General features: G+C 38.7%; 5 protein-coding genes across 14 annotated transcripts in view; 2 read left to right on the forward strand and 3 right to left on the reverse strand.

Moving 5' to 3' along the window:
- The first annotated feature begins 213 nt into the window (after positions 1-213).
- Positions 214-3,285, forward strand: LOC111447110 (transcription factor GTE3, chloroplastic-like). 4 transcript variants are annotated; one of them, XM_023086112.1, is made up of 5 exons: positions 214-549; positions 639-2,114; positions 2,208-2,256; positions 2,435-2,514; positions 2,999-3,285. In XM_023086112.1, exons 2-4 carry the CDS (start codon positions 648-650, stop codon positions 2,497-2,499), a joined length of 1,581 nt encoding a protein of 526 aa, XP_022941880.1. In that variant the 5' UTR covers positions 214-549; positions 639-647; the 3' UTR covers positions 2,500-2,514; positions 2,999-3,285. The 4 variants fall into 4 exon arrangements, with proteins under 4 accessions (XP_022941880.1, XP_022941881.1, XP_022941879.1 ...); XM_023086113.1 differs by having other exon boundaries at positions 214-400; XM_023086111.1 differs by having other exon boundaries at positions 215-549; positions 636-2,114; positions 2,435-2,515; positions 2,994-3,285.
- Positions 3,286-3,790: 505 nt separating this feature from the next.
- Positions 3,791-6,148, reverse strand: LOC111447117 (malate dehydrogenase, mitochondrial). Its single transcript, XM_023086123.1, has 7 exons — positions 5,793-6,148; positions 5,250-5,423; positions 4,993-5,161; positions 4,825-4,886; positions 4,580-4,701; positions 4,318-4,435; positions 3,791-4,188 (listed from the first exon to the last, which is right to left on the reverse strand). Exons 1-7 carry the CDS (start codon positions 6,048-6,050, stop codon positions 4,048-4,050), a joined length of 1,044 nt encoding a protein of 347 aa, XP_022941891.1. The 5' UTR covers positions 6,051-6,148; the 3' UTR covers positions 3,791-4,047.
- Positions 6,149-8,064: 1,916 nt separating this feature from the next.
- On the reverse strand, positions 8,065-13,688 carry LOC111447112 (UBP1-associated protein 2C-like). 2 transcript variants are annotated; one of them, XM_023086115.1, is made up of 2 exons: positions 12,251-13,688; positions 8,065-8,518 (listed from the first exon to the last, which is right to left on the reverse strand). In XM_023086115.1, the coding sequence occupies exon 1, from the start codon at positions 13,557-13,559 to the stop codon at positions 12,252-12,254; it is 1,308 nt and encodes a 435-aa protein (XP_022941883.1). In that variant the 5' UTR covers positions 13,560-13,688; the 3' UTR covers positions 8,065-8,518; position 12,251. The 2 variants fall into 2 exon arrangements, with proteins under 2 accessions (XP_022941883.1, XP_022941884.1); XM_023086116.1 differs by having other exon boundaries at positions 8,065-8,541.
- Positions 13,689-14,140: 452 nt separating this feature from the next.
- On the forward strand, positions 14,141-17,568 carry LOC111447116. Of its 5 annotated transcripts, none has more exons than XR_002711216.1 (7): positions 14,141-14,373; positions 15,039-15,460; positions 15,559-15,611; positions 15,689-15,729; positions 16,279-16,699; positions 16,941-17,259; positions 17,313-17,568. XR_002711216.1 is itself a non-coding variant. In XM_023086121.1 (6 exons), the coding sequence occupies exons 1-6, from the start codon at positions 14,336-14,338 to the stop codon at positions 17,121-17,123; spliced, it is 1,158 nt and encodes a 385-aa protein (XP_022941889.1). In that variant the 5' UTR covers positions 14,141-14,335; the 3' UTR covers positions 17,124-17,568. The 5 variants fall into 5 exon arrangements, 1 of the variants encoding a protein (XP_022941889.1); XR_002711218.1 differs by having other exon boundaries at positions 17,417-17,568; XR_002711217.1 differs by having other exon boundaries at positions 16,941-17,237.
- An 83-nt stretch (positions 17,569-17,651) lies between these two features.
- Positions 17,652-19,677, reverse strand: part of LOC111447113 (multiple organellar RNA editing factor 8, chloroplastic/mitochondrial) — a 3,555-nt gene continuing 1,529 nt past the window's right edge. Inside the window, exons 4-5 of one of the 2 annotated variants that reach the window (XM_023086118.1) lie at positions 18,338-18,717; positions 17,652-18,271 (exon numbers count right to left, since the gene is read on the reverse strand). In XM_023086118.1, the coding sequence (XP_022941886.1) occupies positions 17,975-18,271; positions 18,338-18,717 (677 nt within the window). In that variant the 3' untranslated portion in view covers positions 17,652-17,974. Of the gene's footprint in view, positions 18,718-19,677 lie in introns of both variants that reach the window. The other variant, XM_023086117.1, reaches the window with a different exon arrangement.

Consider the following 19,677-nt stretch of genomic DNA (forward strand, 5'->3'; position numbering starts at 1 on the left):
TTAATTTAACCAAAATAATCGATCTCATTTTATAATTATCTAATTTTGTTTATAAATTTTTAACATTAAATCTAAAAATACTATTTTTTACATTTTCTTTTAAAAATTAAAAATTAAAAGCTAAATAGAGAACTTAAAATTTGAGAATGTTTTTAAAATTTTAATAGAATAGTCAAAAGATAAACTCAAATTCATAATTACTTTTTAAATAGAGAAAAGAAAATGCATTAGACGAAACTTGTTGCAATCCCACTCGCGGTCTACGCGCGTGAAGCTCACTCTCGGCACCACTTCTGCGTTTCACAGTGAACAACGGAAGTCCGAATTCCGAACTAACCAGAAAAAACGATGAGCTTCATCAATTCATCCAACAACTTTCCGAATCCATCATCAATCCACTGTACGATTTCTTGGATTTCTTCTCCTCGTGTATCGGAAACCGTAATTTTTTTTTTCTCGTTCCTGTGATCGTCAAGCTTAAACCCTAGTTTTTGTTGTTTTGGATTTCTGTAATACATCCTTCAGCTTCATCGATCGTGCATTAAACTTGTAAGAACTCATGATTTTTATGGAATTTTTTCTAGTATCATTTGGTATTCTTCTCTTTTGACAGTATCGGCGTTTTGTTTTTGTAGCAGATTACATGTATGGCTTCAGTGCTGCGAGGTGGTGGTGAACCGGGAGGGAATCCCAGGAGGACGGATGATAACAAGTTTAGTACCGGAAACCAACGGAAAGAGAGTAAAATCCCCAAACGTGCTCGAAATTCCGTACAGATTTCTGCCGTCGCGGCCGCCAATGGCGGTGGTGATCCGTCTTCTCCTTCTCATTATCCGATCGATGCTTTAGTCACGTCTAGGGATTCTTCAGGTCAAAATCGCTACATCGAACAGGTTAATGCCGATGAAGTGCCGGGATATACGAGGTTTGAGAACCGGGTTAGGATTTGCTTGAATTCCAGATCAAGATCTGGGATTAAAGAGCTTACGACGAAGCTCAAGGGCGAGCTCGATCACGTCAGGAGCCTCGTGAAGAAATTTGAATCTCAAGAGCTGCAGATTAGTGGTTATGGTGGTGATGTTGGACATAGTCAGTCGCAGTTTTCTGCTAATAATTTGGTAGAGAAGGTTGGTAACACATGGAAGGATGATTCTGTGGTGGGTTCCGCCGATGTGCCCGCTTCTCGACTTGTTCGAAGCGTTTCGGTGGCCGAAAACTTCGGGGAGTTTGCAGAGAAAGAGATGAACAAGCATAAAAATTCAAGATATAATCCTAAGACGGAGTTCCCGGTATCGGATTGCGATTCGAATCGAGGTAAGATTGATCCATTGCTTAAAAGCTGTAACAATTTGCTGGAAAGATTGATGAAACATAAGCATGGTTGGGTGTTTAATGTGCCTGTTGATGCCAAGCGTTTGGGGCTTCATGATTATCACAAGATCATAACGAAGCCAATGGATTTAGGCACTGTAAAGATGAGATTAAACAAGAACTGGTACAAGTCACCAAGAGAGTTTGCTGAGGATGTGAGACTCACATTTAGTAATGCCATTACATATAACCCGAAAGGGGAGGACGTTCATATAATGGCGGAGCAGTTATCGAACGTATTCGAAGAGAAATGGAGGATTATTGAAGCCAAACAAAATGTTGGTAAGGATGATGGATCCAGAAAATCTCCAGCTCTTGCCACACCGCCCGTGGAATCGAGAACTTTTAGTAAATCGGAGTCTACGACGAAGCCTCCGCCTGCAAATAGGGAGAGTTTAGGTAAGTCGGATTCGATAACAACGCCTGCAAACGTTCCTGATAAGAAACCAAATGCTAAGAACTATGGAAACATAGATATGAATTATGAAGAAAAGCAGAAACTGAGCATTGATCTTCAGGATTTACCATCAGATGAGCTGAATAATGTTGTGAAGATCATTAAAAAGAGGAACCAGGGACTCTTCCAAAACGATGATGAAATTGAGTTGGATATTGGTAGTGTTGACTCCAAAACCCTCTGGGAACTTGAGAGGTTTGTGGCTGATTACAAAAAAAGCTTGATCACGAACAAGAGAAAAGTCGATGCCGATCTTCAACCATCGCGCTTCTCGACCAAGGATATGGTAAGATTTGAATCAATCTGTTACTGTTTCAAGTTCCTTTCTTATAAAAAACGGTCGGCAGGGTGAAACAAACGCTATATTGTAACGATGCAGGATCGAGCTGTGGATGATGCAGGAGGAGGACCTGTAGGCGGCAATGCAGGTAAAATTGTTGAAATCTTTGGTGAATGCTTCAGTATATAACTTTTGGTAACTTAGAAATGGAATGATATAAAAGAAAGCATAACAGAACATGTCTCCACCATTGAAGCAACCACTTGATACCTAGCAGTAGCAGTAACTTGGAGAGGTTAATGGTTATATGATCTATGTTTCTACAGACTCTGAAGGCGAGGGCGACAGTTCCTCGACGTGTGGAGATGCGAATCAGTCTCCCTCAGGTTGAATCGACTAAAACAAGGTACGAGTTTGAAGTCTAGTACTGAATGTGGTAGCTCGCTTCATGTTCTTGTTGGCTAGGAAACATCACATATGAAAATATTTCCTAATGTGTGATATTTAGCTGAATCAACAAGGTTAAAGATTGACTACCATTTGTGTTATCCTCTGGTCTTTAGATAGCTTCGTCTGTTGATATTTAAAAACTCGGAGATCGAAACCGAGAAGGCTGGAAAAGTCTAGGAATTTGGCAATTGTTTTCAGGAGCGTCTTTATCTTTCCCGATTTTACGATAAGCAAGTTGAAACTCGGAAGTTGATTGTTCTATTATCCTTAAGTAATCCTATCTGAATAATCATATAATTTGATCAGAATCTCCAAACCAATTTTCATTTATGTTTCCCATTGATGCTCAAGTAACAAGTCGGGCTACGAATCGAGGCTTGTTCTTATGAAGATGAAACTATGTGTGATCTGAAATTGACGAATTTGCTCCTGTGCAACAGGATCATATGGTTTGGTTACATCACGTCGGAGCGATCTCCATCTCCCATGATGATTTGGAGGGAAGAAATCAAAAGTTCTATTGATAAATTTAGATGATATTCATGATTCCTTCGCATTTTATGAAATCATTTTGATAATTGTATATTTTTGTGAAATAGAACTTAGAAGGTAGCATAAGTTAATTCCTTTCTAGGATGGATTGATTGATCTTTCCATTTTCTTTAGCAGCTGTATATACTAAAGGATCTACTTTGGAATATGAATTTAATCTTTTCTTTGTCAGCAATGAACTTTATAGTGTATTTATTATGAAAATGTAACCAAATTACTAAATTAAATCATAGTTCACCATCTCTTAAGAGTCCTAACGATCGTTGTAGGTTCCTACCGAAACTTTTTAACTTCACCATGACCGAACATGGTTCATCATCTTTCGCATCCTAACAAGCATGGCCATACTTGATCCATAATTCACATTTTCACCATAATCCTGCTTAATCCTCACACTTTTGAAATGTCTATTTTAGTTTTGAACAAATAGCTTATATTAGGTTTCTTTTTAGTAGGGCCTTGCTCATCTAAAAATGTTGCTTTTAGGACGTCTATATGTTAAATCATGAATATGATCCTCCTCCATTTTACAAGAGAATGAGTTCAAATCATGGTAGCCACAGGCTTAAAATTTAACATCCTATGAGTTACTTTAGCAACCAAATACGCTAAGACTACATATTGAACACGACCTAAAAATAATCCACCCAACCCAACCCAACCCAACCAATCAAGCACTGTTTCAGTCCAAATGGTCGGATGATTCTTCGTATTAAAGATCGAAGATTCTAATAGAGATCCCTCAAAAATATGCCACCGGGAATTATTGATAAAACTTATACGAGGGAAATGAACTACTCTAACAAAAAAAAGTAAAGCCGGTTGCTCGTAAGCAGCATCATCAGTTACAGTTGGGTGGGAAAAGAAACAATGGATGAGTTTTATGGTAACGTGGGCAAGAGATACCTGTCCGGATTGTAAATAATACAACCACCTTCTAACTTTTGTTGGCAAACTGGATTCCCTTCTCAATTGAAGCTTTGAGCTCGGGCTTCAGCTTTTCCAAACCTTCTTTCTCGAAGTCTGAGAGATGGCCCAAACCCAAAACTGATTCTACTCCGTTCTTTCCAAGCTTCACCTGTTTATAAAAGAAAATCAAAGTGATGAACAATAATTCATGCAGTCGAAAGATTTGGACTCTAATGAGTTTCAACTCAAACAATATACTAGAAGGAACAAGCAGTCCAAACAGAACATAATCAATTACCTTTGAAGCAAAGAATGGAAGTTCAGTGACAGCTGATTGCACAAACGAGCATTCCACAACATCTGGAACCCCATTCAGTCCCTTGAGACAAGCATCTGCAAAAAGGGCACCAGCATAGCTGCCAGAAGCAGTAAAAATGTTCAAATTTTACTTGCATTATTGACATGGCAAGGAAAATAAGAACAGAGAATGATGAAAGAAGCCCCGGCTGTTGAGGAAATCAACTTCTGATAAATAATTCAGCAGCAAGTTAAAGGCTTACGCCATTGATAATGTAGCAGAGCCCTTTCCGGCCTTTGCTTCCACAACTTCCGTTCCTCCATCTTGGGTCCGCTTGGTGAGAGCAACAATAGTCTCATCTGACAAATTAGCTTTCGGGGTAGCCTGTGACAATCAGATGCACCGTATAAAGGCTATAACCCCTCAAATTCAAAGCATTCGATGCAATCCCGACGCAGGAACACTGGTTATGCATCTAGCATATTTGCAAAAAGAAGGGGGAAGTACCTGAGAAAATAGTGGAAGAATGGTGATGCCCGCATGGCCACCAATAACAGGCACATTAACCTCTGCAAGCGTATTACAATTGTCAAGCAATAAAATTTGACCTTTCATCATTGTAAATTGAAATTAACGGAGAAATTTCAAGCATAAAATTTTAGCAAGGAATTATACCAGCTACTGGAGCATTTGCTTTCCCAGCATAAAAGGTTTTGGCCCTGACAACATCAAGAGTAGTAACACCAAACAACTTCTTCTCATCGTAAGTGCCAGCTTTCTTGAAAACCTCAGCAGCAATTGGGACAGTTGAGTTGACGGGGTTGCTGATCATGTTAACAAGTGCCTGCAAAACCGTGTTTTGGTTACAAAATGAAGTCAAAATAACAAAATTAAAGTATTTGCATCTCAGTATAAGAGTGGTGGGTACTGACATTGGGGCAGTACTTAGCAATGGCAGTGCAAAGTGATTTAACAATGCCAGCATTGATGTTGAAGAGATCATCACGGGTCATGCCGGGCTTTCTTGGAACTCCAGCAGGAATGATGACAACATCAGATCCCTCCAAAGCTTTACCGAGTTGGTCCTCACCCACGTAGCCAGTAACCTACACAGAAAAATCTTGTAGTGAACAATGATCTAACGACGAAATCAAGAGATGGAAAAAAAAAATTAAAAGAGAGAGAGAGAGAGAGAGAGAGAAATGAAACAAATTAGCTCAAACCGTTGGACATGAACGAATAAGAACAAAACAGGAACTCCAAAAACATGCAGACACCCGAGTTATAAACTTATTTAAATTTTGAAGCAGAAAACAAGCAAATACATAGCCGAAGACAAAAAGCACAACAATCGAAATCAACCGAATCAAAATCAGATCGATTGCAACTCAAACAAAGGCATCAACAAACCAAAAACACAACTATTTATAACCGTACAAGAAAGAAAAAAAAAAGGGAGAAATGATAAGATTTACCTCGGATCTAGTGTTAACGTGACCAACATCAGCGGCAACACCAGGAGTACCAGCAATATCGTAGAGAGCAAGCTGGGAGACAAGTGGATTAAGCTTCATGAGAAGCGCCAAGGGCTGTCCAATCCCACCGGCGGCACCAAGCACGGCCACTTTCCTTTCCGGCACTGATTCAGTCCCAAAGCTACGGGTCAAGAGGTGCTTCGACGAAGAGGACCTCGAGGCGACGGAATGAACAGATCTGAGAATTGAGGCCTTCATGGTTCCACGTAGAAGAACAGCGACGATACCAAGAAAACAACAGAGAGGAGGGTTTTGGCGGAAATGAGGGGTTCTTCTTCAGATCATATCGAAGTGCTTTTGCCTTTATTCTCGAGGCCAAGGGCTCGATTGTAATTTGGATTTCTTTTTCCATGTAAAAATGGAAATTAAAAGAAATGGGTATATTTCATGTTCGCATTGTTTTTTATTTCTTTTTTCTGATATAATTTAAATACTCTTTAAATAATAAATTGTTTATATCTACAAAAATAGATCAAGTTTATTCAATACATTTAATTTAATATCTATGAAATTAATTTTTTTTACTAAAACTAATCGGGTAATTTTTTTTTTTTTTTTTTGTATTTATTTTCAATGTTTCTCAAAAATGAAAATATTTGCATTCAAACGTAATTTTTACAAAATAGAATAATTCAAATCAAACACAATAAGAAATTGAATTCTATTTATAAAAGAAATTAGAAAACCCAAAATTTTCAGGTTTTTGTTTGTTTGGTACATAAACTTATTAAAAGTATTTAATAAATTCTAAAATTATCAATTAATAAGTCTCATAAAATCTAAATTTATGTTTTTTTTTTTACCTATTTAACATTTTTAAAATATATAAATTAAAAAAAAAAAGATATATCGATTGCTTTACATATATAGACATAAATACACACCTTGAAAAGTATTTGGACCAAATTTAATATTGAAAATCTAGACCATGCTCAAATAGGATTTACCTTTTTCCCTTTGGAACAATAAATATCTAACAAATAAAGCCATTTTCTTTTTCATTATAATAAATTGCAAAAATATTACTATTGATTTCGAACTTGAATATTAAACATTCGAAACCGAGTCATTAGGGAGACGAATAATCGTCAAGTACAAGAATCAAAATGGATATAAACTTACATAATTTCGAAGTTAAAAGGGCTTCAATAGTTCAATTGGTTGTGCCTCAAGTCTTCTTGAACGATTTTAAGTCCTCCAAGCAGGGGCTCAGTGGGATGGTTTTGATGCCCATTTGCCATTTCATATACCACCATACACACACCAAAAAAACAAAAAAAAAGGGCCAAATATTGTGTGTGTGAGAGACAGAAGCTGATAAAGATTTAGAAGCCAGATATTCAGATTTATTTATAGGACAAAACACACAGCTAATCTCTCTCACAAGTTGAGAACATTGAGAACACCACCTCCACTAGTTACTAAAATCCATCTAACAAGTTGCAAACAAGACAAAAATTTCTATAAACAAGCTCTTACGAATCCATTATAACACAAACCAAGCCAATTTACAAGTAATGAACTTCCCAAATTTGTGAACCAAACACATCTTTAACAACTAAAACAAAAGCAGCTAAATATGAACTATATAACAAGTTCATCCCCCACAAAACACAACTCACAAAATGAAGGGAAACAAAACAAGATTCAATTTCATCTCACAACCCCATTCCTTGCTTCAAAAGTTAATGAAAATTACATGAACTCGAGGAAGATTAAGCAAGCAATTGGCTCCGTGGAACACGCACTCACCATTCAAACAAGCCAACGTCGGTAATAATAACTACCAAACAGAAAATTGAGCAAGCAATTGATTGTACAGAAAAAGAACTCAATCCATCACCGTGCACACATGTATTTGGTTGAAGCATCCAGCACATTATGCAGTAAATCATCGATGAGATACAACGAAAGTCACAGCTCAAAGACGAGAATATCATCTCTACAATCCATAAATCAAAAACCCTTAAACCATTAAAGATGAGATACAAAAAGAGCTTCAAGTATCATTCAAATCCAAGATTGACAAAGCTTGTGCTTCCAACAACCTTCGACAAAACAGATGCACACAGCAGAGCAGCAATAGAAGTGGATCCATACAGCATGGACAGACAAAATAACAGAATCACCATGGATTTTTTCCAACTTTCATCGACCATTCACAAAGAACAGAGAGTAGCGATAAAAGGAAATCAATTCAAAGGCATGGCAGAGAAGTGAAGTAGAAAGCACTTGATACCAACAACTGCAAAGGATTCAAAAGTTCCTCGCAGAAAAGCAATGACAAAGAAAATACAAGGTCTTTCAAGCAGGTTGACATACTCAAATCAAGATGGCAGAGCCACGTAATGAGTAGTCGGGAGGGAAAAGATTGTCCACATAATTTGAAAGCAACAGAAAGCAGAAAAACTACAGTAACTAGAGCGAATAGTACTCATATAATACTAAATTTACTACTAGTAGAAAAGTCAAATAGCACAATTAAGTCATTGGGTAGAGTACAAAAATTATCTAACTTTCTAACTCTGTCTCTTTGACTACCAATAATTCTCAATGAACAACTCAAAGGTGCAGTTAAACAGCAGAGGCCACAAGCAAAGCTAATGCATTCATCAAACCAGAGTTACAGTCTGCAATCAACGCAATCACCAGAGCACATAAAGCATCTGCGCCCAACAAACATCATAACCTGAATCAGAAACCCATTTAACTAAATTCATCACTACACTCAATCATACAAGAAAAGGTCATGCTAAGCGATAGCAAACAATTCAAACATTATGTTAAAACAATCTTTTACCCTACTAGAAAACCACTAATAATAAGATAAATATTTCAAAGGGAAATATAGCAGATTTAGTCAAAACTCTGAAATTATAAAGCATTTTTTTAACAATAAAAAATTATAAAGGTGTGTGTTAGCATTGATATTGTATAGTGGACCAATACGCATGTTTACAGATGAAATACCCAAAAGAAGGGTAAACCAACATATTTCCTACAGGTACACTCGATAAGTTGACAAAGGTAATCCAAGATACATCTTACATCAACAAAAAAGGTACAAGAGAACCAAGTCACAGGCCAAGAGCTTAAGAGAACAGGACACTTATTGTAACAACTGGGATTTTTTTTATAAAAAAAAAAAATCTAATTATATTTATTTAAGCCACAAGACCCAAGGAAAAGCCAAACTTGCATCATCGACTTTGGTGATTGCATTATTGGCTTTGGTTCACAAGTCCAACTCCAGAATTGGCTTCTACACACTGATTGTCCTAGTCCTCAATTTTGTTCACAGTCCTTACAATTTTTGTTTACTTATCGCCCTGCCACTTGTGGGTTTCACTACTTTTGCCCAAACATCCACAACATTTCCCGTCGTCGCCAGTGGTAGCAAATGAGGATTGACAACAATAAATTCTTTTTTCAATTTCTTTTTGTGGTTATCAATCAATTTCGTTACCTCACGATCAAGTTTTTCTTCATTGTCGCTTTACATCGTCTCACACACGTGTCTTTCGAAGTGGTGGCCATTACCACCATCGCTACATCAGAGACGAGGGTGAGTGGCCAAGATAGGTTTGCTCTAAGAGAGCATTGGCTCAAGATGCTTCCAAACTTCAATTTTATTTGGTTTGCACCTGTCTAACTATTTTCCTTTGGTTCAATCGCTTCTTCAATCCAAGTTGCAGTTTTCACTTTCTTTCACTCAGTTTGATGATTTTACATCAGTTTTTTTCTGGTTTAGGGCCACTATTGGGCATTTTGAATGAGATTTGTGTGTTAGGGCTCAATATTTGTACGCAGCAAACATTGGGGATAAGTCTTGGTCTCTTGTGTTGGGAATTAATTGATCGTTGGGGACGAGAAACCAATCTTCAGATAAGAACTATCTTCGTTAAATATTCTAAGCCCTTGATTATGGTTTGTGATGTTACAATAGTATTTGTTCTCTAGGTTTCAGGGTTACAATTAAGATTTTGTTGTAGGATTGGACTAAACTTTGTGCAACTCATGGGAAAATTTGTGTTGCTGCTAGGAATCATTTGAAGTGATTTTCTTATTGGATAACATTCTTGTTTTAAGATGTTACGTATGCATGCATTATTTGTTCTGTGATTGTTGTGTTGATTGTGCATACATGGGAATAATGTTTTGAAACATCTATAAGATCTTGCATGTGTTGATCGATATAAGATGAGTGATATAACTTCACGCATTTGCTCACTTGTATGCATGGGACTTATTCCACGAAGGTCAAAGGATTTTATTCATAAGCTTACAGGCTATTCAGTCTTTGTTTATGGAAATTGATCATCAACTAACAGCTTAGATAATTAGGGTTCTCTAGGAAAATTGTAAGGACAATTACTCATTTGTGTCTATGGAAATTGGTCAAATTTTGAACAGTTATAAATTCCTTCATCTTATGAATTCATAAACCTTTTTATTTCAAGTAAAGGCAAAAGGTGTACCGAGGGTGTGACAAGAAAACTCGTTAGCTTGTCAAGGGTTTAGAGTCTTTATGCTTATTTATTTTGCTTCGAGAATTATTGTATTTAAGAACTCAATTCTGTATTTGTGACTATTTAGGATCTTAATGAGCTTTCTATTTGCTTAGGATCTGAATGAGCTTCCATTGTTTCTTATAAGATCTTTGTTTTGTTTGTTTCATACTTGGTGCACCTTTTTTTTTTTTGCCTAGCATGTTTGCCCAACCCATGTCAGACACACTAACCTTGCACCTTTTTTAGCTTTCTATTTGCTTAGGATCTGAATGAGCTTCCATTAGGTCTAGAAAGTCGGACCCTTGCACCTTTTTTTGCCTAGCATGTTTGCCCAACCCATGTCAGACACACTAACCTTTGTTGGACATGTGTTGGACACTTGGTGCAAAGTCAATACAGGTCAAACATTTGTTAGACATGTATCAAAGACTTGTTAAGTCTAGCATATACACATGAAAAATTATAGAGGAAAATACATCAAGCTCATATTTTTAAACATATAAATGTTTAACTTTGAATTTCTCTCTTAATTATAAAAGTGATGCATATTTTCGTAAACGTGTGTGTGTGTCCAATTTTTTTTTTAAAAAAGGACGTGTAGCATCGTATCCATGTCTTGTATCTATATCCGTGCTTCTTCTTAGAGGATGACTAAACAATATTCAAATAAACTAGATAATACAACTAACACTCCCTACACTCATATAAACAATGTAATATTCTCCCGTAAACAACAAAGGCAAGATTTTGATTACTGCAATTAGATGAACAATCTAATTCAACAGTAAATAAACATATTCAACAACTTCTCTCAGAAAATGAAACCAACACTCTAAGAAAATCTGACATTTCTAGTAGGAGAGCAAGGTTAATTTCCATCAGGAGCAAATGAAAAAAGAATAACTTCCTCCTACCATTTTCCATATCCTCTTGGTTAAATGTCCAGAAACAATTGATAAACAAACACTCTCTTCCTCTGTTAGTAAATGTAAATGGAGAAAAATGCTCCATGAAACAACAAAGGTCCACATCTAAGCAATTTTGAGAACAGAAAATCCAGACATAATCAACTTTAGCAGTGAATAAAGATATACAACAAAAAATTACAATTAGAACATGAGATAAACATTCTAAAAATACCAACTTCCCAAACGAACTTAATATGAATTAACAAAGGGATAATTAGATGTGTATATTTGCGGCAAGCAGAAGAAGCACAATAAAGCAATGTGTAGGAAATATGCCAGCTAAAACTCAAACTTTCTAGGACTGAATCCGCATTCACATATATGTTCCAGGTTACAACAACATAATTCATAAACAAGTGTAACTGCATGAAGATGGAATCCAACACAAATAATGACAACACGAAGATAAATACTTTCACAAGCACAAAATGTCCAGAATAAGGTGAAAATGAAACGCCTAAAAAGAAAACAGAAAAAACATAAATCAAGAGTGGATATTGACATAAAAAAATCACAAGGCGAGATAGTAAAGAGAGTCCATATTAGTAGTATCCAGAAGAAATGGTTTTGTTGAGAACTGCATGCTATTTGATGCACAATATTCACGCAGACAACAAGCCAGACCCAGATGATACTATAAAGCAAACTTTAACAAGCTAGGAAAAAAGAACACACTAAGCGTGAAATAACCAAAAAAACATAGATTTGCAGGTAAAACATGCGTGCACGGTAAGCCCGAATGCTGATAGCGATAAAACTAAAATTAGTAACGGAAGATCATACTGGAATTAAACACCGTCACGCAGAGGGGGAAAATCGAAGTAATAAGGATAACCAGAACACGGTATGGGGTATGATTTGACTAATATACCATCACACTTCATGCAGTAATTTACAGTATGAATAAAAACGAGAATACCTCAGTAATAAGGTGGCACACTGGGATACATTCCTCCAGGCGGAACACGTGGCGCCGGTGATGTTACCGCCTGTTGATGGAGCGGATTTGGGTGCCCAGATGCTGATGACATGCTATAATGCCCACTATCCGGATAACCACCAGAAGGCATTCCCACCGAACTCTGTGGCATCCTATACAGAGATGATGGCCCCCCGGTTCCGCCCAATCCACCAGCAGAACCACCCAAACCACCACCTACACTACCCATACCACCATAAATTGAGGACGCGGGACCGCCGTACCCACCACCATATGGACCGCCGCCATATCCGCCAGAGCTTCCCAACGAAGATGGAGCCTGACCACCGACAGAAGATAGACCCGGCCCCATTGAGGAGTTTAGCGGATGATGACCCAGTGCCTGTCCCCCTTGAACGCCACTAGAAAAGCCTCCATACGACCCCATGCCTCCCGGCCCACCATATTGTCCGCCTGAACCAGGCATTGCCGAAGGAGGAGCCATAGGCATGCCATCTCCATGCAAATTCCCTTGACCGGCCCCCGGCGTTTGAATTCCATCCTGCCCACCACCAGGTTTCCCTTTCTTCCCATCGTTAGCGAATTTACAGCTCAACTGCCTTCCATCAATCGTCTTGATTGGATCCACCAGAGCTGCCTGTGCCCCTTCTGGCTTCTTGTACACAAATAAAGCATAACCTCTGCACTTACCCGTCTGCTTATCAAATCCTAGCGGTCCCTCCTCAATTTCTCCATACAGCGAAAAGTGTGCCAACAGTTTATCGGCCGGCATATCCATCGGAACATTCGCCACATAAATTTTCCTCAACGACATGTCCGCAGCGTTCGAATTCTGCCCGGAAATTCCCACTGCAGCCAATTGCGTTACTGTAACACGGCCATCAATCGTCTTGCTCGGTTCCTTCAAAGCCAGTATAGCCCCATCAACATGCTTGAAAGTCACAAAGCCATACCCTTTCGATTTCCCGGTCGCCTTGTCAATAATAACAACCGCTTCTTCAAGCTCCCCATACGCGGAAAAGAGAGAGCGCAAACCTTCTGTACTTGTATCGCAACTAAGACCCCGAATAAACAGCTTCCGCTGGGAGACGTCTCGGTCAGCAATAGATCGAACCGCATCAAGGACATCCGTGTGACGCGAAACAGCATCTTGGAGAATATCGATAAGCTGGTCCGGAGTGAAACGATCAATGATCTTACGAGCATCATCGGAGGTAATTTTTAAGAAAGAATTTTCAGAGGAGTCGACGCCATTTTCTTCCATCCTCCGCTTCTTGGTGGCGTCCATGGCGGAGATGAGACGAAGAAGGAGGTCCCTGGAAGTGTAGAGTGGAAGTAGAAGAAGAAGAAGAACAAGAAGGTGAAGCTAAACCCTAATCCGAGTCTAGGAACGATGACCAAGACGAAGAGGATTGAAACGAATGGCGGGCAGTTGATTCTATAATGGTTTAATTGGGCTGGGCCCATAGCCACTGTCGGTGTCGGAACTTTTCTGGGCTCGTGGGCTTCTCAGAAAGCCCAATTAAGCCCTGATAAATTCTATAATGGTCTAATTGGGCTAGGCCCATGGCCAATGTCGGTGTCAGAGTTTTCTGGGCTCGTGAGCTTTTATGAAAGCCCAATAAAGCCCTTTTCATTTAAATTTTGATCAATTCTATATTTTGGGCCGTCGATTCTATAATGATTTAATTGGGCTGGGCCCATGGCCAATGTCGGTGTCGGAACTTTTCTGGGCTCATGGGCTTCTCTGAAAGCCCAATCAAGCTTTTTTTTTCACTCGCCAAAATAAATATAATTTATAAACTCTAGATTAAGGCCTTGATATAAAATTATAAATTTGAGTTTTTAAAAATTTATTGGGAAAAAGAGCGGCGGGCATTTGGTTTGAAGCAAGCAATGGTTTATACAAATTCTACCGCCAACCACAGTGGTTTCAGTGCCATTAGCGTAATTGAATTTTGCATTTTATGGGCATTGGGCTGTTGGGTCCTTCGGGTTTTTCTTCTGCGAATCCCTCTCGGACACTGACTCTCCGTCGCCGGTTTCTTCATCCGTCGCCACCTTATGGATTACCATTTCACTCGAATGCCATACATTCACATGTAAGTTCTTCTCCATTCTCTTACGTTTTCAAGCTCGCTGGAAGTTTCTTTGTGTAGGTTTAGCGAAATTTTGTATCGTTTTTCTGTTTCCCCTTGTGAATCTGTAAGTCTCGGCCAGATTAACATCTCTGAATTAGATTGCAAGGAAGTGGTCATATTCCTTCAGTTTTTTTAAAATTATTTTGCGTGTATTTGTCAGTGATATGTGTTAAACCTAAAATAGATCATAATTGTATATACTAAAATAGTCTAAGATTTACTAGTTGTTATGATTTTGAAGATAGTCTAAGATTTACTAGTTGTTATGATTTTGAAGAGTTTGTTACCAAATCATAGATTTGGAAGGTAATCTTCATTATACTCATCTATAAATACATAAGGTCGTGACCCAGATAGGTTATCGTGCCATTCAATCTAACAATGTGAATCAATAGACTCTACTGCATTTAGAACCTTATTTATCTTCTTCGATTGATACTAATGTACTTTAAGTATTAAGATAATTTGCAGTCCGGAGGGAAACAAGACTCTAAAAAGTACTAAAATCTTATGAATCTAAAATTTGAATGCTGTTCTTCTTTTAAGAAATGAAAGGAAAAACATAGATGTTACAACTTTCTTTTATAAGACATACTTATCTTATTGCGTTTCTGAATGTATAACAGGAAATTATTAGGTGCAACATTATCTGTTAATCTTGCTCCAAATTCTGCTATCTGGAAGACTTTCTATTACCCAGTTGCCAACGTCAATCTTCCATCAAATTTGATGCCAATGAATCAGCAGATATCTATATGCAGGAATGATTCGTTATCTTCTCCTTCCAATGTCTTCAACAGAACAAATTCTTCCCAGTCCTTGCTGTTCATTGTTGCTGAGGGTAGAATTTCCAACTCTGGTGAGTGCTACAAGTCTAAATGTTCCTCAGGTTCCTTTGAGAAGCAGGTTTCGAGCAGAAATATCGGCGATGACGATTGCCCAGAAAATCATGAAACTGAAAATGACAAGGAGTGGCAAAGACGAAGAAAAATAGGAGTGGCAAATAAGGGCAAAGTACCATGGAACAAGGGCAAGAAACACAGCTTGGGTAAGAACATTTAGTGGGTCCTCTAGCAGTGGTGAATTTTAAGTGGCTAAGGTTATACTTGGTGGAGTTTGGGATTTTAACATATAATTTATCTGCAGAAACTCGTAAGCGAATCAAGCAGAGAACAATTGAAGCCTTGAGAAACCCCAAGGTGAGGTTCACATTTCAGGCTGATTCACCAGTCATATTCTGTAATTTCAACCTTTTCATTTTTCTTTAATATTTCAGGTGAGGAGGAAGATGTCCGAATATCCCCGCCCCACTCATAGGTTTCACTCTTAACCCTTCACTCTTTTATTTCTGAATGCCGAAATGAACTTGAATAACAGAAGATTTAACATCAGATGCTTTCAGATTTTGTTGGATATTTTAGTGAAAAGCAAAGATCTTTTGTAGCATTGTCACTTTATAGAGTTAATATGAAGTTTTATGTAAGAATGAATTGTAAACCTTACAATCTACTTTCAAGATCTCTTATAAAAGGGGAAAAATAGAAAAAATCCTGATTTTGGATCTGGCACTGAAATCATGAACAGGCTGTGGGCGAAAATGCTTGACTCTTATAGTCCTAGAATTGATGTCATTGGCTCCCAAATTTCAACATTTAGCACTTAACCATGTGGAATTAATAATCTCGCATATGTTCAACATTCCTCAGAATTTTACTGTCTATTTCAGTTCTTTGTCAGGAAAACTTATTATTTTGAGGGAATTTCCTCGTTATCAAGTGGAATTGTTCAGCTTGACGAGGCAAATCTCGTCTGTTTATTAGGTATAAACATGCTATAAGATACAGTCGTGCTTTATTCTATTTGCAGTGATCAGGTCAAAACCAAAATTAGCTCCTCACTCAGACGTGTATGGGGAAAGAGATTATTGAAGAAGAGATTAAACGAGGCGTTCTTCCGGTCTTGGAAGGAAAGCATAGCTGTTGCTGCGAAGAAAGGAGGGAAGGAAGAACAAGAACTTGACTGGGACAGCCATGACAAGATAATACAAGAAATGCTTCATCAAAAGCTTAAAATGGTTGAAGAGAAGGAAAAATTAAAGCTGATGAGAGCAGAGAATGCGAAAAAGAGAAAAATCCAAGGAAGGGGTGCCAAAATAAAGAAAAGGAAAATGCGTTCTAGAAGAAGAAATGGAGGAAAAAGAAGGATGAAAGAGGGAGAAGACGTCCAGAGAACGAAGAAGGAGCTAACTGCAATTGAAAGATCGAGACTTAAGCAAAGATTGAAGAAGGTAAAGATCAGGGAGGTCCTGTAGATTTACTTTAATAGTTTGACTGATCCACTAAATGGATCAAAATGATAGCATGCAATGGAACTGATCTATAACAAAGGCCAACCTACCATAGCTACTTGGAGATGTAAATTTCTAGGCCAGCCTTCATTTTAATCTGTCAGCCCTATGATAATGATGTTCTTATTATGTTTTCATGTCTTCTATTAAGGTTATCCTCTTTCACTTACCTGTTGATTAGATTCGCAAAAAGATTGCAATAAACGGTGTAGTTGCTGCTCAAGGAAGCGTTGCATCAGTGGTGCCCCGAGGCACAACCTGGGAAAAAATGGATCTAGATCTTATAAAGAAGGGTAAACTGAGGGAAGAAGTGTCGCTGGCAGATCAAATTCAATTTGCCAAGAACAGAAAGCAGAATCTATAGCTTGCAAAATTCTTGTAGCTTCTATTTTGTCGTACGGATGCACCAGGGGAGCGTAAAGATAACTTTTGACTGACCTTCACTGCTTGCAAGAAGAAAATTTTCTGGTGTCTGAAGGTGACTTTTCCTCCCATCCAAGGTGATTTTCATCACACACACACACACACACATTTATATCCATTGGAGTTACAGAATCTTGTTCAATTCGACACGAGTAAAAAGGCTGCTACAGCTCACGAGCTTTTGATGACTTGAAGAAAGGTAGTGAGAAGAAGTTGAAAAGTTTTACTTTGCAGGATGGATTCTGATAAGCGATCGAGCAAGAGCTCCACGTCCATGGCAGCAGATAGATGGCTTGCCTTTTGCTCTGCCTGCTTCATAATTGCGTGCGGGTATGTAAAGATACTAAGTTACTTGATGCAATTCTGAATTCAAATTTTTCCTCGAATTTTCTTCTTTAGGAATTGATAAAATATCTCAAAGTTAAGGTGGAAAAATAATTCGAATTGTGATTCAACTAGAAAAGTTTAAAGAACTATTGCCATTGCCATACCAGTAAATGAACCACAATACAGGAGAGTTGAGGGGGGCATTGTTGCAGGAAAATGTGGCCAAATGAGATTGCCCAAAAACAAAGATGACATTGTGAATGTTATTACATCATCTCATGCATCTTTGAAACTATACTACTACCCACAAAGCAAAACTAAACTCATGGTTTGCCGCAGTAGTACCTGAACAAATACTCAGTGGCCAGAAGGATTTGAGGTTTGAACCAAGCAACAAGTAAGAATCGAAAGAAAAAAAAAACTAAAGAATTCTGCTACTTTGAGACTTTCCTGAACAGTTGATGACTATTCCCGTTGATTGTTATGCACATTCCTAGACCACCCACCAGCATTAGGCTGCATCTCTCTATAGCTGTTTTGAGCAGGTGGCCCACCCGTGTTTGAAGCTCCACCATAGTAGTTGGACGGTGGTGCTCCCCAATGGTTGTTTGGCTGTGGCTCTCCAGAGTTGTATGGTGGTGGTGGTGGTGCCCCGGAGTTGTATGGTGGCGGTGGTGCATAGTTGTGCGGTGGTGGTACGCTAAAGTTGTTTTGCGGTGGTGGTGGTGGTGGTCCGCTAAAGTTGTTCTGTGGTGGTGGTGGAGGTGGTCTACTAAAGTTATTCGGTGGTGGTGGTGGAGGTGGTCTACTAAAGTTATTCGGTGGTGGTGGTCTACTAAAGTTATTCGGTGGTGGTGGTGGTCCACTAAAGTTGTTGGGTCGTGGCGGTGGTGGTCCGCTAAAGTGGCTTGGTGGTGGTGGTGGCGGCGGCGGTCGGCTAAAGGTGTTGGGTGGTGGCGGCGGTGGTCGGCTGTAGTTGCCTTGGGGCATTCCATCATGATTGCGAGGTGGCATATTACTTGGAGCTGTTCCTGAAGTAGGTGAAGCATTTGGGAATTCTCTGTTCCGGGTATGTTCCCTCCTATTGAAATTTCTTGAGCCGTCTGAATTACGCCTATTCCTTTCATTTGCTCTAGCATTGTTTCTTACCCATTCCTCATGGTACTTCGGGTCATATGGAACAGCCTGACCATTTATAAAAGGCTCCCCTGCCAAAAATGAAGAACATCAGATAATAGTTTTAGCTTTATGAATTCGCAAGAAATAAGAGCTGTCCAATTTTGCTCGTCTGGTGTACGGAACAAACACATTAGGATTAGAGTTTCCATTCAAATGCTCCTTTTGCTAACTGTCCAGGAGGAGTGCATTCTAATCTCATGCACAGTTCTTACCTGAATGAAGCATGATCCTAAACCAACAAACCCACTCGTAATAGCTCAAGTCCATCACTAGTAGATATTGTGGTCTTTGGGTCCTTTTGAACTTTTCCTCAACGCCGCTAGCAGATATTATCCTCTTTGGACTTTCCTTTTAAACTTTATCCTCTTTGGACTTTTCCTTTTGGACTTTTCCTTTTGAACTTTCACTCAAAGTTTTTAAACGCGTATGTTAGAGAGAGGTTTCCACACCCTTGTAAAAATTACTTTGTTCCCCTCTCCAACCAATGTGGGATCTCACAATAACTCGCTAGAGAGAGGTTTCACACCCTTATAAAAATTAGGTTTCCACACCCTTATAAAAATTACTTTGTCCCCCTCTCCAACGCTAGAGAGAGGTTTCACACCCTTGTAAAAATTAGGTTTCCACACCCTTATAAAAATTACTTTGTCCCCCTCTCCAACCAATATGGGATCTCACAATCCACCCCCACCCCCTTCGAGACCCAACACCCTCGCTGGCACTTGTTCCCTTTTCTCCAATTAATGTGGGATCTCACAATCCACCCCCCTTCAAGACCAAGTGTCCTCATTGGACACCGCCATAATGTCTACCACCCTTTGCGGCTCAGCATTCTCACTAGCACATCATTCGATATCTAGCTTTGATACTATTTGTAACAGATCAAACTCACATCTAGTAACGTAGTCCTCTTTGGGCTTTCCCTCAAAGTTTTTAAAACAGGTTTCCATACCCTTATAAACAATACTTCGTTCCCCCCCCCCCCAACC

The sequence above is a fragment of the Cucurbita moschata genome, unplaced genomic scaffold (genome assembly GCF_002738365.1).
Source record: "Cucurbita moschata cultivar Rifu unplaced genomic scaffold, Cmos_1.0 Cmo_Scf00009, whole genome shotgun sequence".
Classification (NCBI taxonomy): Eukaryota; Viridiplantae; Streptophyta; class Magnoliopsida; order Cucurbitales; family Cucurbitaceae; genus Cucurbita; species Cucurbita moschata.